Source organism: Pseudochaenichthys georgianus, chromosome 14, assembly GCF_902827115.2.
Source record: "Pseudochaenichthys georgianus chromosome 14, fPseGeo1.2, whole genome shotgun sequence".
Taxonomy (NCBI): domain Eukaryota; kingdom Metazoa; phylum Chordata; class Actinopteri; order Perciformes; family Channichthyidae; genus Pseudochaenichthys; species Pseudochaenichthys georgianus.
In genome coordinates, this window is record NC_047516.1 from 28,571,567 (window position 1) to 28,591,874 (window position 20,308).

At 40.4% G+C, this 20,308-nt stretch overlaps 1 protein-coding gene across 2 annotated transcripts in view; it reads left to right on the forward strand.

Annotated features, from left to right (window-relative positions):
- flrt1a (fibronectin leucine rich transmembrane protein 1a) overlaps positions 1-16,608 on the forward strand; it is a 61,542-nt gene extending 44,934 nt beyond the window's left edge. For both annotated transcript variants that reach the window (XM_034098444.2, XM_034098443.2), the window contains exon 3: positions 12,409-16,608. In XM_034098444.2, coding sequence (XP_033954335.1) covers positions 12,486-14,543 — 2,058 coding nt within the window. In that variant the 5' untranslated portion in view covers positions 12,409-12,485 and the 3' untranslated portion in view covers positions 14,544-16,608. The remainder of the gene's footprint in view (positions 1-12,408) is intronic.
- The last annotated feature ends 3,700 nt before the right edge of the window (positions 16,609-20,308 follow it).

The following is a 20,308-nucleotide window of genomic DNA, read 5'->3' on the forward strand; positions in this document are numbered from 1 at the left end:
GAGAAATGTACGTACAAATTATAATTGAAACAAGGGAGTGGAAATGGCCTTGCTACACATTGCAGAGAAATCTAACACAAAACTAAATATACTGATACATCTGCAATAATATTATATAAACTGATATCATCCTATTTCTTTAACACACAGCTTTACTGTGAACATCTGTATATAACATGCTGGAATATAACAAAAAACCTTTCCTTTGACATAAATGAAAACAAAATAATGATGTGGCTCTTTAAATAGAAAAACAGTCCATTGAATGTCCAATTGACTTTTAATGGGAACATTACTTTTAGTTAGACACAGAAACACAGACCTGCTGATAAAAAGCACAATGCGAGTTCCTCACAATTATTTTTGAATAATACAGCCACATCTGATTACATTTAGAATGAATGATTGAATTGCATTTAAAAAAAGAGGAAAGATGCAGTTGTTAATATTTCAAAGTTTCCTCAGTTGCTGCTGTCGATGTGTGAAGGTGTTTCCACTACATGACAGGGGGAGTTAGCAGCAGTGAAGTGATCAGTTTACACTAGTACACATACATCCCTCACACCATTTTAGCAGTGGTGAGATTACATTACATTGCATTTTTTTTTTTTTTTTTTTTACAGCTGTTCTAATCTCCAGTATGGCTGGCAGACATAACCTGACAGCACTGCTATCTTTTTCTTGCTCGTGATGTTTTTTCTGATGTGGGTACATTTGAAACCCTGGAAGCACAACCTTGTCATGTGACTCAGCTGCTGGTGCCTCCCAAAGTTCATTTAAATTCAACCAATTAAGCTAACAAACCTCCCTCTCTCCTTCTCAAAATAAGAATCTGAGCCCTAGCTTAAGTGTGACACCCACATCCGACTCCTTGACTCAAAGGCAGAAGATCAATTTGCCTTTAAAGTCCCATTTAAAATGATCAAGTATGTTTCTCAAAATGGAGAAGACTCTTCTTAGGAATAAACTGTTTCCTCTATTTAGCGCTGCACCAACATTACTGGAAGAAGCAGCAACATTAAAAGCAGTGGAGGTGATTTAAGAAGTCAGCGTGGCATTGATCAAAGACTGCATTATGATCACTGGCACAGACTGACACATCTGAGGTTTATTTTACAGCTAGACTATCACACTAACTGAACCATCCAGCAATGTGGCACAGCAGCAAGTCTCCCATTAAATATCAAGACCTTTCTTTTCAATAGCTCCAAAGAAATCCTGTTGTTTTGTTTCCTTAATTGGCATACGGAAGGGGAAGTCATTTGATAAAAAGGCCCTATGGGAGAAGAAATAAAAAATCCAATCCTTTTACAACAAACACATTATGCTCTTTTTAGTTTTTTGGTATCAGTAACTTTTCTGTGTAACTAAGCGGATACAGCTACATTTCTTTCCCCTTACATGTGATTTGTTACTCACCAAACCTGCCTGTAATCTGGCTGTCTGGAGGAAGAAACACCAAACTAAAATAATTCCGGATGCAGCAGCGGCAGAGGGGAGGACAGGGAATAAGACTGGTACCACGACAGAACACATAACAGTGCTGTACAAATAAAACGTGTTATAGTGCTGAAGCGCTATATATATCAAGTCACTTGAAGACCCTGTGAGCCACATACCGAACAGTAAACAAAAGGAAAGCTGAAAGAACAGCTTATATGAATTATGTGAAGAACTCCTTTGCTGCTTTACTACCTCTATCACTCTGCTGCAGGATCATTTCAAAGCAATATTGATTAAAAATAAGCACTATGAACATGTTTTAGGGCCAATATTGATTAGTATTTTTCTGTTTTTCATGTTAATATGGCAATTGATTGAAAATATGCTCTCTCAAAGTGCCTTGCCTTCTCATAATCGTAAATATCCAAATATTTGGTTTAACGGTTACGAGCCATAGCCAATTTTAAATGTGTAATGTGTTATTATAAATGGAATTAAACTGTTGTTTTTTGTACATGTTATTGAAGAATTTAAGCTCTTGGTGGAGTTTTTCATTCAAATCTTAATCCATTTTCACACAAGAGAAAATACAGCGCTCTTCACTTGCGTTATACTGTATAGACTTTATGACAAAAATAGGAACACTTATTTCATCCGGAAACACAAATCTCTATGTATGTCACATATGTCACATACCCTGGGTCTGTGCGTCAGCATTTTAGATGAGAAACTGCTTAGCGCAAATCCAATCTCTCCCACATGGCAGGAAATTGGTGCTGAAACCAAGAAAAAATGACTTAGTATGGGTTGGGATGAATTTATTTCATATTTAGCCTTTAACATGTCATTCAATCTGCCTCTATAGCATTCTCACAGAGCATATCTTCAAAGAATAGAAGATAAAAAGATATTTCAAAAGGATTTTAATGCTTTTGCACATCAAATAATTCAGAATTCAAATGTGTTGTGAGCCACTAACGCAGGAACTCATTTTGTTTCATGTGTTATGCGAGGCGCTGATTATGGATTGTATTCAAAACACTTGAACGTCATTTGTGATGATGACCGTAGTTTGTAGTAGTTTGTTTATTTGACACAAAAGTGACAATGAAGCTCATGTTTTTGCATTTTTCAAGGAAGCGAAAACGTTTTGGGCATAGCGCTGTGCATATTTTTGTCTTATTTGTTTATTTCAGGGCCTTTATATCTCCATGTTTTAATAGCTTGAAATTATAGTACATTATTGCAAAGACATGGTATCTAAATTAGATTATTTCAAGAACTATTACAGAAATAAAACCCTCTACGATATACCCAAAATGAATAGGCCATGCTAATCTGGCCTCTTTTTTTTCTCTCTCAGATCCATTTTTTCTGTCATCACCATAACCATCATGTATTGCGTCATCCCTTCCACATGTCCAATCTTTAGATCTAAAATGCGATCCATGGGCATGCCATGTAAAATAAGCTGTGGGCCACTATTATCTTTTCCCAGCCATCAGTCAAATGGATTTCCTGATACATCAGCAGCCCATTTGGTCAATCCAAAATCTGCTTCTTCAAGATTTCCCAGTCCTCTGTGGGTGACTTAATGGTGAGATGGGATTAAAAGGTCTTGCTCAAAGCTGCTTTCTGTCCCTCTCTCTCCCTCCCTGTTTTTTTCTTTTTTGTAAATTGATCCAGTCTTAGGTTCCAGTATTAGCTCGGGGGGTTGTCGTACTGTGCCTGAGGCGGCTGGCTGTCTAGCTAACACATTGCCCCACATCCCCGCTTCACTCCCCACTAAAGATAACTGAAATGTAGACTGCGACCTTATAGATTGTTCCCATATGGGTTAATGTTTTGCAATTTGAGCATGCATGGACAGACAAACACACAACACATCCAAAGCAGAAATATCCACAAACACAAAGAGCACTGAGAAGCTTTTTATACTTTTCATTTTATAATAGAGGAAGAAAAATGAGCAACCATAGGGCAAAGACATCCTGAAATGACCGTCTGCCATTCTTCGTAGAACCTGATTAATCCAGAGAATCACGGCTCAATATGCTCCGTTAATCCCTCAGGCTCTGGTCTGCACCATTTCAATCTCACACCACATCTATGTTGTTTTTAAAGGGCTGACCCAAATACTCCACTGTTCAAGAGACTCTACTGAAGCTCCTGGGAATCAAAAGTCATCCATTCTTTAGCACTACTCAGCCAAACACATATACACAAGGTTGTGAAAATGCTCCACAGAATTTGATGCATAGACATATAAAAAAGTTTATAAACAGCATTATCTTTTTATATTTAATTAATTATGGTACTCTTCAAGCTCCAATGAGAGTGCACTGACCCAACTTCAGTGTCTTGGAAAGGATTGGAGTAGAGAGGCAATTGAGTTTCATGATCAGTGAGCACTGAGTCGGGAAATGGTGGAGATGACCATAAATCGAAGAAGAAATTAGTAATAGTAAGGCTTGAGCTTCGAAGATAATGCAGTGACAATAGATGTTGTTAATAACAACACTTAAAAATGCACGTATTTAATACCAAAGCTATGCAGTCCAAAGCCTCAAATACAATGAAAAGTGTACTGTATTACAATATCCTACAGAAGAACAGAGGAAAGAAGCATGAACATTGAACCCAAATTATAAGTCACAAATATGTTATCCAACTACAAAGAATACAACTGAACCAAAATATAGTTTTTCATAAACCTTATATTATTTTTTTCTTGAAATGGTTAAAACCAACGATTTCCAAAATATAAATCTAAGCATGAGACTGCATTTACTGCGATATCCAACTACTTTAGCATACTGGCACATAGGCTTTATTTACTTTGAAATATACTATAATAGTGAATGACACGGTCTTTCTGATATCCATTCTCCCTGGAAAATAAAATACAATCAATCAATGTTTATTTACAGTGGGGCAAAAAAGTATTTAGTCAGCCACCAATTGTGCAAGTTCTCCCACTTAAAAAGATGAGAGAGGCCTGTAATTGTCATTCTAGGTATACCTCAACTATGAGAGACAACATGAGAAAAAAAAATCCAGAAAATCACATTGTCTGATTTTTAAAGAATTTATTTGCAAATTATGGTGGAAAATAAGTATTTGGTCAATAACAAGAGTTCATCTCAATACTTTGTTATATACCCTTTGTTGGCAATGACAGAGGTCAAACGTTTTCTGTAAGTCTTCACAAGGTTTTCACACACTGTTGCTGGTATTTTGGCCCATTCTTCCATGCAGATCTCCTCTAGAGCAGTGATGTTTTGGGGCTGTCGCTGGGCAACACGGACTTTCAACTCCCTCCAAAGATTTTCTATGGGGTTGAGATCTGGAGACTGGCTAGGCCACTCCAGGACCTTGAAATGCTTCTTACGAAGCCACTCCTTCGTTGCCCGGGCGGTGTGTTTGCGATCATTGTCATGCTGAAAGACCCAGCCACGTTTCATCTTCAATGCCCTTGCTGATGGAAGGAGGTTGTCACTCAAAATCTCACGATACATGGCCGCATTCATTCTTTCTTTTACACGGATCAGTCGTCCTGGTCCCTTTGCAGAAAAACAGCCCCAAAGCATGATGTTTCCACCCCCATGTTTCACAGTAGGTATGGTGTTCTTTGGATGCAACTCAGCATTCTTTCTCCTCCAAACACGTCTAGTTGAGTTTTTACCAAAAAGTTCTATTTTGGTTTCATCTGACCATATGACATTCTCCCAATCCTCTTCTGGATCATCTAAAATTTAAATGCTCTCTAGCAAACTTCAGACGGGCCTGGACATGTACTGGCTTAAGCAGGGGGACACGTCTGGCACTGCAGGATTTGAGTCCCTGGCGGCGTAGTGTGTTACTGATGGTAGCCTTTGTTACTTTGGTCCCAGCTCTCTGCAGGTCATTGACTAGGTCCCCCCGTGTGGTTCTGGGATTTTTGCTCACCGTTCTTGTGATAATTTTGACCCCACAGGGTGAGATCTTGCGTGGAGCCCCAGATCGAGGGAGATTATCAGTGGTCTTGTATGTCTTCCATTTTCTAATAATTGCTCCCACAGTTGAATTCTTCACACCTATTGCAGATTCAGTCTTCCCAGCCTGGTGCAGGTCTACAATTTTGTTTCTGGTGTCCTTTGACAGCTCTTTGGTCTTGGCCATAGAGGAGTTTGGAGTGTGACTGTTTGAGGTTGTGGACAGATGTCTTTTATACTGATAACGAGTTCAAACAGGTGCCATTAATACAGTTAACAAGTGGAGGACAGAGGAGGCTCTTAAAGAAGAAGTTACAGGTCTGTGAGAGCCAGAAATCTTGTTTGTTTGTAGGTGACCAAATACTTATTTTACCGAGGAATTCACCAATTAATTCATTAAAAATCCTACAATGTGATTTCCTGGATTCTTTCCCCCCATTCTGTCTCTCATAGAACACAAACTGGAAGCTGATTCCACAAATGTGGAGCTTGATAAGAAAAGGCTCTGGCTCCCATTGTACTTTTAGAGACTCTAGGAACAACCAACAACCCTGCATTCTTGGAACGCAATGCCCTAGTAGGACAGTAGGGTATAATGAGTTCTTTAAGGCAGTGGTTCCCAAACTTTTTCAGTCGGGCCCCCCTTGGGTAATTGGAAATATTTCCGGGACCCCCCCCAACCCGGTTCCCATCTATATTGGTAGGATTAATTGTATATTGTTGTAAAAACATTACATTTTCTCTGCTAATAATAAGAAGATACAAAGATCCAACTATAATTTTATATTTTATTATGGATTACACATGAACAAAAGTGCTTGTAATAGATACTGTGAATTAATTAAAACTGGTTGGCCTTCTTCCCTGAGTAGTACATTTTTAAATTCAAATTTCTTTAAGGAAAATATATTAATTAACTACTATTTCTACTGCAGGTTGCAAACGATCACATCACTTTACCATTCCTATTCCACACATAGCTTATGAATTACTTGTGTGTGCTTGCTTTCCCTTGCAGATCTTCTCAAACCGGGGCTGTTGTTTTGAGACTGCCACTCTCAGTTCATTCTCAATGTTCAGCTTTGATCTGTATTTCGTTTTGATGGCAGCAACAGCAGAAAAGCCTATCTCACACAAGTAGGATGTTGCAAAAGGCAGCATTATGCCCACAGCTCTCTGACCAATGAGATATTTTAAAGCAGTGTTTGTTTACAAGTGAATAATAATAATAATAATAATAATAATAATAATACATTTGATTTATATAGCACACTTTAAAAACAACATCATCTCAAGGTGCTTCACAAAGCTAAAAGGAGAAAATAATAAAATAAAAATATCTTCCCGCGCCCCCCCTGCAGTACCTCCCCGACCCACCAGGGGTCACGCCCCACAGTTTGAAAACCACTGCTTTAAGGTAAGATGGCGCCTGCCCATTAAGGGCTTTGTAGGCGAGAAGAAGAATTTTAAATGATATCCTGTGTTCTATAGGGAGCCAGTGTAAGGCAGCCAGAACAGGAGTAATGTGGTCCCTTTTCCTAACTCTGGTTAGTACACGAGCTGCAGCATTTTGAATCAGCTGAAGCAACTTGACTGACTTCTTGGTACTCCCTGATAATAAAGAGTTACAATAATCCAGCCTTGAAGTAACAAATGCATGGACTAGTTTCTCTGCATCGTTTTGAGGCAAGATATGCCTGATTTTTGCAATGTTACGTAGATGGAAGTAGGCGGTCCTTGAAATTGATTTTATGTGGGCGTTAAAGGATAAATCCTGATCAAATATAACACCAAGATTCCTTACAGTCTCATAGTTGAGTATCATCCGCATAACAATGAAAATGTACAGAATGATTCCTTATAATATTGCCTAACGGAAGCATATATAATGTGAACAAAATAGGTCCGAGCACTGAGCCCTGTGGCACACCATGGCTAACTTTGGTTTGCGTGGAAGATTCATCGTTGACACGTACAAACTGAGAGCGTTCAGATAGATAGGACCTAAACCAGCCTAAAGCAGTTCCCTGTATGCCAACTAAGTGCTCTAGTCTTTGCAATAAGATATCATGGTCGATAGTATCAAATGCAGCACTGAGATCAAGCAAGACAAGAATAGAGACAAGTCCTTTGTCTGAGGCTATTAGAATGTCATTTGTGACTTTAACCAGAGCTGTCTCTCTGCTATGATGTGTTCTAAAGCCAGACTGAAAATCTTCAAATAAATCATTGTTTTTTAAGTAATCACACAACTGTTTTGCGACTGCTTTCTGAAGAATCTTTTAGAGGAACGGAAGATTATAAATAGGTCTATAGTTGGCTAAAATCTCTGGATTGAGGTTGTGCTTTTTAAGAAGCGGTTTTATCACTGCTACTTTGAATGATTGTGGAACCTGATAATAAATGATTGTGGAACCTGATAATAAAGACATATTCATAATGTTTAATAAAGAAGTGCTAATTAATGGAAAAACTTCCTTCAACAGCTTAGTTGGAATTGGGTCTAAGATACACGTTGATGGTTTAGAAGAGAGAATCATTGAATTTAATTGTTCAAGGTTTATGGCTGAAAAGCATTCTAGTTTACTATCTAGTGTAATATTAGAACTTACGTTTCCGGGAGCAGTGTTTGTTTACAAGTGAATAATAATAATAATAATAATAATAATAATAATAATAATAATACATTTGATTTATATAGCACACTTTAAAAACAACATCATCTCAAGGTGCTTCACAAAGCTAAAAGGAGAAAATAATAAAATAAAAATATCTTCCCGCGCCCCCCCTGCAGTACCTCCGCGACCCACCAGGGGTCACGCCCCACAGTTTGAAAACCACTGCTTTAAGGTAAGATGGCGCCTGCCCATTAAGGGCTTTGTAGGCGAGAAGAAGAATTTTAAATGATATCCTGTGTTCTATAGGGAGCCAGTGTAAGGCAGCCAGAACAGCAGTAATGTGGTCCCTTTTCCTAACTCTGGTTAGTACACGAGCTGCAGCATTTTGAATCAGCTGAAGCAACTTGACTGACTTCTTGGTACTCCCTCATAATAAAGAGTTACAATAATCCAGCCTTGAAGTAACAAATGCATGGACTAGTTTCTCTGCATCGTTTTGAGGCAAGATATGCCTGATTTTTGCAATGTTACGTAGATGGAAGTAGGCGGTCCTTGAAATTGATTTTATGTGGGCGTTAAAGGATAAATCCTGATCAAATATAACACCAAGATTCCTTACAGTCTCATAGTTGAGTATCATCCGCATAACAATGAAAATGTACAGAATGATTCCTTATAATATTGCCTAACGGAAGCATATATAATGTGAACAAAATAGGTCCGAGCACTGAGCCCTGTGGCACACCATGGCTAACTTTGGTTTGCGTGGAAGATTCATCGTTGACACGTACAAACTGAGAGCGTTCAGATAGATAGGACCTAAACCAGCCTAAAGCAGTTCCCTGTATGCCAACTAAGTGCTCTAGTCTTTGCAATAAGATATCATGGTCGATAGTATCAAATGCAGCACTGAGATCAAGCAAGACAAGAATAGAGACAAGTCCTTTGTCTGAGGCTATTAGAATGTCATTTGTGACTTTAACCAGAGCTGTCTCTCTGCTATGATGTGTTCTAAAGCCAGACTGAAAATCTTCAAATAAATCATTGTTTTTTAAGTAATCACACAACTGTTTTGCGACTGCTTTCTGAAGAATCTTTTAGAGGAACGGAAGATTATAAATAGGTCTATAGTTGGCTAAAATCTCTGGATTGAGGTTGTGCTTTTTAAGAAGCGGTTTTATCACTGCTACTTTGAATGATTGTGGAACCTGATAATAAATGATTGTGGAACCTGATAATAAAGACATATTCATAATGTTTAATAAAGAAGTGCTAATTAATGGAAAAACTTCCTTCAACAGCTTAGTTGGAATTGGGTCTAAGATACACGTTGATGGTTTAGAAGAGAGAATCATTGAATTTAATTGTTCAAGGTTTATGGCTGAAAAGCATTCTAGTTTACTATCTAGTGTAATATTAGAACTTACGTTTCCGGGAGCTGTTGATAACACTATACTGGTCAAAGGCAAGAGGTAATTAATTTAGTTTCTAAGAGTAACAATTTTATCGTTAAAAAAGCACATAAAATCATTACTACTGAGTGCTATGGGAATAGAAGGCTCAATCCTCTTATTTGTACAAAAAGTGTACTTAAGTTTTAGCTGACAAAAAATATCAGAATTTGACCTGACCAATGGAAGAATCTAGTAAGTGAAATTAATGGAATGGAAATAATAACCCTAATAACAAAAAACCAAGTTCATATCTTTATGAAAGATGGGGAAAATGGGTTAGTTATAGAATAGCTGACATTAATGATGGAAGGAAGGACAATTAATGTATGTGTGAGTATTAATGTTGTATCTAATGTTGAACGTCATCAGCTCGCGCATCACAGAAGGTAAACAACACCGTAGAGTGAACGTGTGGAGCTCACACGAGAGAGAAAACACCAAGATGAAAAAATCTTAATCCATCTCATTTACCGACGAACATCTTTGCTAAAGATCGGGCAAAGCAGTACCCCGATGTCTTGCACGAAAGTGGGGGGAAACTATTCTGCACCCCGTGCAACTGTGTGTTGGAGCATAAGAGAACATCGACGGTGACGACCCACTTTGATTCATTCAAACATTCGAAAATGCTTTCTGCTGCTGCGGACAAGAAAGCCAAACAACTCACGTTCACCGAGGCATCAACAGCCCAATTGCTTTTACAATAAATAAACATTGAATGTGTTTCATTGAATAGTAAAGGGGTTTAACGTTAGTGGCAGGTTGTATGTATAAGACAGCCCAATATTTATTTTTTCCGCATTTTTCACAACTTCCCGCAATTTCACCGCATAAAATCACATAAAACCCCGCATGCTTGATCGCATAATCAAGGATTTTTGCCCGCGTTTTTCTGGAGGGTCTATTTTTTCTCTTTTTCCTTTTCTTCTTTTTTATTTCTTCTCTTTTTCTCAATTGTTGATTCTTATGTAGTTATTTAGTGTATTAAAGTGTGCCCTGTAACCAAACAATTTCTTAAAAGGCAAATTAAATTAAAAAAACATACAAAGACAATAATTATTTTAGAACTGTAGAACAACTGTTAGAGGGTTCGGTACTTGAACAGCGATTCTTTACTCTTGAAAATGATTGCAAGGTCAACGATCATTTCTCTCATCATTTTCAATATTGTGATAACGATTAAGCACAGATAAATGTTTGCAAATATGTATTCAATAAAGTCAACCTCCAGCAGAATTGTCATTCATTTGGTTAATTATCGTGACCTACACTCCTGGGAATCCTGTAATTTACATGAGAGCCGACTGGCTGTGGCAGATCACCTCAGATTCGTGAGGAAATCAATAACACAGCCTGACCATGTTTGCTGCTGTGTGGGCCTTAATGGTTTGACTAATGGCTCTGGTTATTGAAGACTGGAATGGGCTCATGTTGTCACTCTATTGCAATTTACCAGTTTTAAAATCTGTATTCAATAATGTTCTTACTGTTATCTTAGTTTAAAGGAGACCTATCATGCTATATTTGAATAATATATTGTAGGGCCATACCTATATAAGATATATTTATACGTTTTTTTTTTCAAAATACCAAACAGATCATGCATTTTAGCCATGCCTCATTTCGCTCTATTTTCCTCTCCTCCACCCTGTCTTTGCATGCGCTGCAGCTGACCACGCCACCCTGCAAAGGAGGGGGCCGAGTTACGAGCGTCATGTTACCACCATGCTGTTACCATACCATGGCAACCTCTCATTCCCCTGATTGGTGGAGAGTTGGCCATATAGGCGGAGCTCCTCGTCACTGACGTCACACTATTTTCAAATCTGTATCAGTCTGTATCAGATCCGTTAAAGCCCCGTTTTTAGAGATTTGGGTATGGAGGAAAAGAGAGACGGTTGTGTTTTCTGACACTTGGTGAGTTCCCTGACACACCGGGGACACATATTCATGTATAAAAGACTTACAAAAGTGCATTTTGCATGATAGGTCCCCTTTAATTAATAACAGCAGCAAACTGTGATGCCAATCAAGTTCTGAGTCGAGCTCATGAACACTCCCAAACGACTTGTGGTCATTACAAATAGTTAATTAGTTGTCTCATCATGTGCATTTCACTACAGATTAAATATTTCCTTTACTGTTTTATGGTACTTAATTTGAAGCAACTACATTAGGAAGACATGATTTGTGTTGTTGTGCAAGTTTTATAGTGCCGGGTGCCATCTTGACTCCCTTGATGTGACTTCAGCTATTGAAGATGACGGCTCTGAGCTAAAACATGTTGTTCTGTCTTGATAATGAAACGTATCTTCAGCTCTGTCTGGCTAATGCAGCCATCTGCTGGAAACTTCTAATGGAGTTATAGAGCCTCTCCAGATCTATTTAAATAATTCAGCAGGGGAGAATATTCTCATCATATGTATGCACAAGGCTTAATTCTAAATGTGGGATTTGATTTGTCAATACAGATTTGCTTTTCCAAACTTTTTGTTACAGGAAATGCTCAAGTTTAGTCTAACTGTCTGTTATCTTGGATTACTGTGGCTAATTCCTCATTATGATGGACTGCGCAGTTCTCTCATTTTTGTTTATTTTCTGCTTTGAATAAATGTTTTGAGAAGCTGAGCGGATTCTGCAAAGACCTCGCCATATGTGAACAACTCTTTGATGCTATGACCAGTAATTGTAGAGCAAGAACAACCTTGTTATGAGTGCAAGATTTGTGTTCTGTTAAGATAAGAGAGTTGTAGCATTTTCTTAGGCTCTTATATTGTTAAGACAGACAAGAATAAAAGTGCTGTCTGAAACTAATCAGAAAAAGTTTAGCTGAAATCCCCTCACATGCCTAGTCACCTGTACCTATTAACTTATTCATTTGTGCCTCAATGCTGACTCTAATTTCTCTTTCTCTCACAGGATGGAGCTCACAGGAATCCAGCTCATTGCAAGCATTTGAGGATTGACAACACACCTGGAAAAGTGAGACAGTGCTTATGTTCACCATAATGGCACCTGTAGGTGTGGCTAAGCTTCGGGCTCGGCTCTTCCTGCTGTTTCTTTGCTTGACACTACGTGCTGGCATGCTTCAGTTTGCCTCAGCCACGATACAAGGGTACATTGGAGACAGGGACATGATATGCCCATCCGTATGCAGGTGCGATGAGGACTTTATCTACTGTAATGACCGTGGTCTGAGCTCCATCCCATCACTTCCTCCTTCGGCGTCCGTCCTCTACCTTCAGAACAACCAGATAAACAACCCGGGTTTGCCCACGTCCTTGGAGCGCCAGCTTGCCATCCGTGTGGTCTACTTGTATGATAATGAACTGGACGAATTCCCTGTGCACCTGCCACCATCCATCCGTGAACTGCATTTGCAGGACAACAACATACGCACTATTCCTCGTAGTGCGCTGGCTAGGATGCCCTTGCTAGAGAAGCTCCACCTGGATGACAATTCAATTTCCACTGTAAGCATCGAGGACCAGGCCTTCGCTGACAACCCACGGTTGCGCCTACTTTTCCTTTCACGCAACCACCTGTCCAGTATCCCTTCAGGACTGCCTGCCTCCCTGGAAGAACTCCGTCTAGATGACAACCGAATCTCCACAATCCCTACCCATGCCTTCCGAGGGCTTTCCTCACTTAGGTGTCTCGTCCTGGACGGAAACCTTTTGGCAAACCAGCGCATTGCCGATGACACATTCTCCCGCCTTGCCAACTTGACCGAGTTGTCCCTAGTCCGTAACTCCCTCCAGACCCCACCGGTCAACCTGCCCAGCGCCCATCTGCAGCGCCTGTCTCTACAGGAAAATGCCCTGACTCATATGCCACGTGGTTCCTTGGAGGGTATGCACAGGCTGCTTAGATTGGACCTATCAGGAAACAATCTGACGACCCTACCGAGGGGACTGTTCAAAGACCTAGATAGCCTGGGCCAGTTGCTGGTGCGAGGCAATCCCTGGCACTGTGGCTGCAACCTGCGTTGGCTGTATGACTGGCTGCATGCCCGCGGTAACACCATCACTGTCAGAGGCCTCAACTGCCATGGACCTGACAGGGTGCGAGACATGGCTTTGAAAGACCTGGCCAGCGAGATGGAGGAGTGTGAGTTGGTGAGGACTGCGGGGACCAGAGACAGAGTGGGCGGAGGTGGAGTCGATACCTCTACCACTCACACCCCTCCACAGGGCTCTCTCTTCACCCTTCGATCAAAGCGACCTGGCCTGGGGCTTCCTGACTCTGGCTTAGACTACACTCTCAGCAGCAGCGGAGTGGGGAAGAGCCTGGCCCTCAATGTGAAGCCTCTCTCGCACAACAGTGTCCGTGTTACCTGGAGCGTGGCCCAACCCAGCTCGTCCTTTAGGCTGAGCTGGCTCCGACTGGGAAATGGGAACGCAATGGGATCAATTACAGAGACTCTGGTCCGGGGGGACCGTCGTGAGTACCTGCTTACCTCCCTCCAACCACGCTCCAGTTACATTATTTGCATGGTGCCCCTGGCTGCAAGTTCTGAAAGCAAGGGAGCAATTTCTGGAGATGCTGACCCCGATGAAGCTCTTGTGTGTGCAAAAGCTGAAACGTCTGACCCCACCCCTTTGGAGGAGGATGAGAATGAAGACTCAAAGCAGATGACAGTTCTGCCCTTGGCAGGGATTGTTGGTGGGGCTACCGCCATTGTGTCCTTGGCTCTTATTTGTGGCATCTTCTGCTGGTATGGACATAGGACTGGGCATTTGTGCACCCGTGACCACTACACTCGCAAACACTCGCGAAAAAAGAAGAGCTGTGATGACTATATTGAGTCAGGCACCAAGAAGGACAATACCATTTTGGAGATCCGCAGTCCAGGGTTCCAGATGACGCCACTGGCAGCCGGCCAGCCAATGCAGCCTAAACCCCTACGAGAGGATTACATCATTCATACCATATACCCCTCTAATGGCACTGGCCTGTACAAAGGAGACAACCATGTTTCTGATGCAGGTCATGGCACCAACCGCGGCTATAGAGAAGGAGGAATCCCGGATATAGACTACTGTTACACATGATGTACTATATATCCAGTTCAGTGTTATTGGTAAACTGTATGGATGCACAATTTCCGTTAGCATGGACACTTATGAAGCACCCCTCTGTGCCTTCTTCTACTGGTATCTCATTCCAAAATACCTGCTGTTCACTGCACTGAGAGTACTGTATGTGATTAACTGGAACTGAAACCTTGTGGGAACAGATCACTGCAGGAAGCAGCAGCCAGAGTCCCAGGTGTGAATGCACAGCTGACTGTTTCCTTACCATCTTAGTAAAGGACTGTGTATGCTTTCTTTTCTGCTCTTTCCATGTGACATGTAAGCAAAGAATGTATACACTGTGGAAAGGTCAAACTTATAAGCATATGTGCAGGTAGGGTTCCTCTCACACACAGGCGCCACAGCAGGCAATTCAAAATGGATTAGGAAATGATGACCTAACATTTTTGGTAGTATTTTCCTGCTCACTGGTCATACACAGTATGTAGTCGTATAAAGTCATTTTTCAAAATGCCTCAACTATATTGATGTGCCCTACCAGCTATCCAAGGAAAGGGCTTTGTAAAGCTGTGAATTGTTCTATTTCAAACAACCCAATAACCACTTGTCTTAAATTAGGCTTGTTATTACCTTATTCAGTAGTTGGCAGAGTGAAGATCTTATCATGGCTGGTCAGCCTTGGTTATACCTCTCCAGATCATTCACCTAAGATCAGTATTTTAGTGTTGCGTCAGATGAGGTGCAGCACAAGCGTGTAGATAATTCACTGAGGTACTGACTGGGCTGTGTTTGGAAAATGCTTTGCTATTTTTATCCGTGGTTTGTTAAGTAATCAAAACCTGCACAGCTCTCTTTATTTATTTTGTCCCGTATGTGATGCTTTTTGTCTTTACTAAAATTGCTTTTAATTTTTTCACTCATGTAACTGATGAAACCCAGCTTTGAAGACAGTGGATTTAAACAAAATAAGAGATGTGAAGAAAATAACATGAAGGCCAATTGCAGGTTAATCTTTCATGAAATGCAGCATAGTTAATTCTTGATTCAGAATGTTTATAAAATGTAATTGGAAAATTAGACCCCAAAAGACAAGCATGTAAGTCACCTGAGACTGGAGAGACCAGCCTGTATCCCTCTTTTCCCATGTTGTGCCTGTGTGCTTAACCTGTGACTTCACTTGATAACTTTTGGTTACAAAATGTTTCCTCCACACACCTAAAGCGACAACAGCATGCACAGAGAATCCAGTCTGGACAAATGTGGATCCTCCTGTGCGAAACAGACTCTTGTGAGTGAACCCTGAAATGATGGCGAGAATTGTGAGTGAAACTGAGGAGACTCAAACCGCAACACTGTTGACCTGCACTGTGTAGCGGTGGCCAAGCTGAGAGTGGGTGGATGGACTATCGGGGGCCTCTTGAAGGCGGGGTGGCTCCTCCGTGGATGAGTTCATTGATGTTTGTTTTAGCAATGGTAAAAGGCCTCCACTCATCCCACCTATTTTATTACTGAGCAGCACTACAAATGTAAATGTATTAGCACTTAGCAGGGATAAATGTTATGACAGGCGCGGTGAGACGGAGGCTGAAGAAACTTTTAAAGATGGAGAATTGATGGCTCTGGCGCAGTGGAGTTCACCCATGCATAAATCTGCTTGTCATACTCAGCTTCTCCCCCTTGTGTTTAATATTGTCCATCAGTTGTTTACCACTGTGTTGCTTCCAAAGGGGAAACCAATTGTGCTTCCTCAACTGTTTTGTCCGCCGGAGTTTTACCATGGTGTCAGGCAACCTGTCAGTGGAATGTATATTTTTCCTTGCATCCGAAATCACTGGCTTCAACATCTTACTGGCCCGGCTAATTATTTTTTTCTTGGGGAATGTTGATATAGTGTAATTGCTATTTTACAGTGGGTCTACATGTACTTCCTCATCATTTGTATAAAATAAAACAATGGCCACAGCCACATCAATATTTTTTTCTGGTGAAATTATAGAAAGTAATGGTACCATAACTTTGCGTAAAAAAAAATGAAATGTGAACCTGAGATATGTGTGGAATTTGCTTTATAAATTCATCTTCAGAGGGGATCAATAAAAAGTTTTATAATCTTGTTATTTCTGCAACCGTTCATTTCATCTCATGCCTGAGGAAGCTGAATATTTTATCACTCACAGAGGTATTGATGGGCGATAAAAATTCATTCAGCTTTCACCCAAAAATTAACCTTACTTTTTGTTTTACTTTGATGAGTATTTGGAGTAGCTCTGGGATAAAGCATTGCCAGCTACAGCCTGAGGCCAGACACTTGGAACCAGCAGAGTTTAAAACTGAAGCTAAGAAGAGTCATAGGCTGCTGCTCTCAGTGACTTGACGTTAACATGCAGCCTGGAACTCCATAAGGATGAACGAGCTCAACTCTGAATAAACAACTTCATCAAGGCAGATGAAATCGAGTAATCAGCCTCTCCTGGGTTGGAACTTCAGACTTGTTTAAGGACTGTGCCTGTGTTTCAGCAGGATACCCTCCTGTTACCTCTTAATTTCATCAACCTAAAGAGTTGTTTAATTTGGCTTTGTTGCATTTTTAACCAGGAGAGAACATTCGCAAAGTGAAGCCAGTGGCCAGCAAAAATATTCATCAGGTTTTAAATTACTCTATTACCAGTATACAAACACATTTCTCATATTTGTTTTTGCAAATTTCAATTTCTCATTGTAAATTGGAATGAGACGTGTCCAAAAAGATAGATTCACTCTTTAATTTGGAGTGAAATTGGGTCTGTCACATAATACTTTTGGCTGTTGTGCTTGGAAGAAAAAAGTAAAACATTTGTCTATTGCGTGATTGCAAGCTGTAGACACAGAAACAGCACCTCACATTATTTCCTTGTGAACAATAAACATTGATTGAGAATGACAACATTCTGATCCCATTGGCAGCTCAACAATCACTCAAGCTGCATTCACATGGCAAGCGGTAAAACGAGAGAGCGGTGCCTCCCGACTAGGCTGAAGAGCAACACCTCTGCATCACGCAACGCACCAAGTTGTTGTTAGCAACCAATCCGCTGTGTGAAGCATAGCCATTAGCCAGCTAGCAGGGGACATAACTGCAAGGCCCCAGGCTCAACCCTTACAAAAATCACATATCATGAATGCAGCTTTAGCTCGGCTTTCTCCTGAATAGTTAAATTACCGGGTGTTAGGACTGAAAGAGAACCACCAATTCTGAACTTAAAAGTCCCCTATCATACTGTTTTACATCAATATATGATAGGTCTCAGATATATACAAACATGTCTCTGAAGTGTTTGGCTCGAAATACCAAACAGATCATTGCAGCATTACCCATAATCCCCTCTGTTTCAGCCCTGTTTCAAAAGTGCTGATTCTCAGTCTGTTACTTTAGAAGAAAATAAGGAGCAACACCCCACGCCCCTCCGAGAGATATTTGGTTAGAAATAACACAATGGTGCTCTAGGAGGAGATTCAGGTGATAGGGGGGGGGGGGGGGTTAGGGTTAGTTATTGGCTAATGGTTACACAAGCCACAAAATCGTTGATGACATCATAGAGTGGCCAAAATCTGATCAGCTCATTTTCAGACAGGTTTTTATATAAATGGATCAGGACAAAAAGAGAGCGAATCTTTTTTCCTTTTTACATGTTGATGTATAAAATACATGAAAAAGTGGATTTTGCATAATAGGTGACCTTTCAGTAACACATTTTGAAACATCCATTGTTTTATTTTGTTTAATCTTCCTTCTTAAATGCAACTTGAATTTATCCATTGCTAAAGAGCTGCGATGTGCTGCAATTTGTGTTACTATCTACGCCCATGGGATGGTGGTAGGTCTGTGGGAGATTTAATGAGTATCAGCACGGATCAACAATGTAACATGCTGTTGTGAAGCATTGCGAACAGTTTGTAAAGGCAGCTCAATTCCCCGTGCAGAGCAACAGAAGACTATTGGATTACCACCTCCCCCCTGATCTGAATCCTAAATGCAACTGCTCTAAGATATTCTTTTATTTTCCTTTAATACCAATATGGATGGTGTGGAAAATAACTTTTTCTTTCTCTAAGTTTATTTAACATTATATTGATTTCAATACTGCTGACGTTCTTTTTTTACTTACAGAGTGTTTTGGGGTCATCCCTCCAAAAAATGGAAACCTGCCATATGCCTCCAAATTATGATCAAGGGATCATCATTCAGCACGCCTGTGAAAGAATGTATTTGGATGGTAAGAACATTCGGTGCATCTGGAGTCTACCTCTATTATTGTTTTTCTTTTATCCTGTTATTTATAACTGTAAATTGTGAATTTGTAATACATTTGTGGAGTACTATTACTTTAAAGTTAGCGAAACTTGAAGAAGATATTCCTACTTTATAGTGAGGTAAACTTGTGAGTCAAAGAATTTGAGATTGACTTATGTAGAGCCACATCCCCTTGGAGATGAAGATGCTTCCATCAAAAATCAGTTGTCTTACAGCCAATGATAAGTGTGGGTCGGCCCTAGACTTATGGGGGGCCCAAGCCTAAGCGAGCTTTGGCTTGGCCCCCCGCGCGTTCTCACTACACACAACAAGGAACCAACTTTTATCTTATGATGTTAGCATAAGCACACATATTGTATAAATAACCATGTAAACACCGTGGACCTAACCTCCTCTAGGGGGTCCGGGGGCATGTTCCCCCGGGAAGATTTTTTTTAAATATTGCAGTTAAAAGCATCAATCTGGTGCACTTTGAGAGCAAAATGAAGAGATCTATGGATAAATCTCTCAACACCCATATGAAACAGAACAGATTTTTCTTTATGGATATTTTACAAATCACTCCCCTTTTAAACTGTATTCTTGTTTTGTCATAGTATTTCATAACTGTTTTTCATGTATTCTCTCTGGCTGTCCATCTCATAATGTTCACATAGCAGTCAACAGGAATATCATTCAGAAGAATTATAATTTCTTGCAAAAATTGTCACAAAAAGAGGTTGCACATTTAAATGCAGGTGATGTTATGGCAACATCAGTGGCCAAACAGCCACATTTACTGCTGCAAATACGTTCAAACATGCTGTCGACACGTACAACAGTGGCAACGATGCCACGATTTCAGCTGACTTTTTCTCAGAAATACTGTCACATAACATCCATATATTTCAGTGCTAGGTTGATGCTTAGCTAAGCTAACTATGAAACACTTTAACTGACACGACTCCGGATCAACTGTGTACTGTAAGGTAGCTTCTAGCTTCATGTTGAACAGTAACGGCCCGTCCACACACAGGCATGAAAAAAAACGTTCAAAGCTTTGCCCATTCACTTGAATGGGGTGGCGTAGAAGATTTTTGAATCTTCGCCGAACTGCATTGTGGGGAGCGGAGCATGGCTTTGCAAGCCTCGTGAGCATCAAAAGTTGAGCAAATCCTGTTTATGCAAATCCCGCCAGTACAAGCGCTAGCCAATCAAACCGCGTGCAAGCTGGGAGAGCCAGACCTCAGTTAATTTCCTCATATTCCAAACGAGAAATTACGGTAGCAAATCACCCGGTTCTTTACGACCAGAACTATTTACCGGGATACAAACCGAAGGAACCAGGCATGAGATGGCAGAGACAGTAGGTGAAACTGGTAGGTTTTTGCCTGTTTGGGGATTTTATATCCAGTTTACTTCGTTTTAATATTGCTATTGCTTTGTATGTCGGGGGCGGGAGATTCATGTGATTGGTTGTTGGTCGCGTTGTTCGCAAAAAATCGCCAAGCTT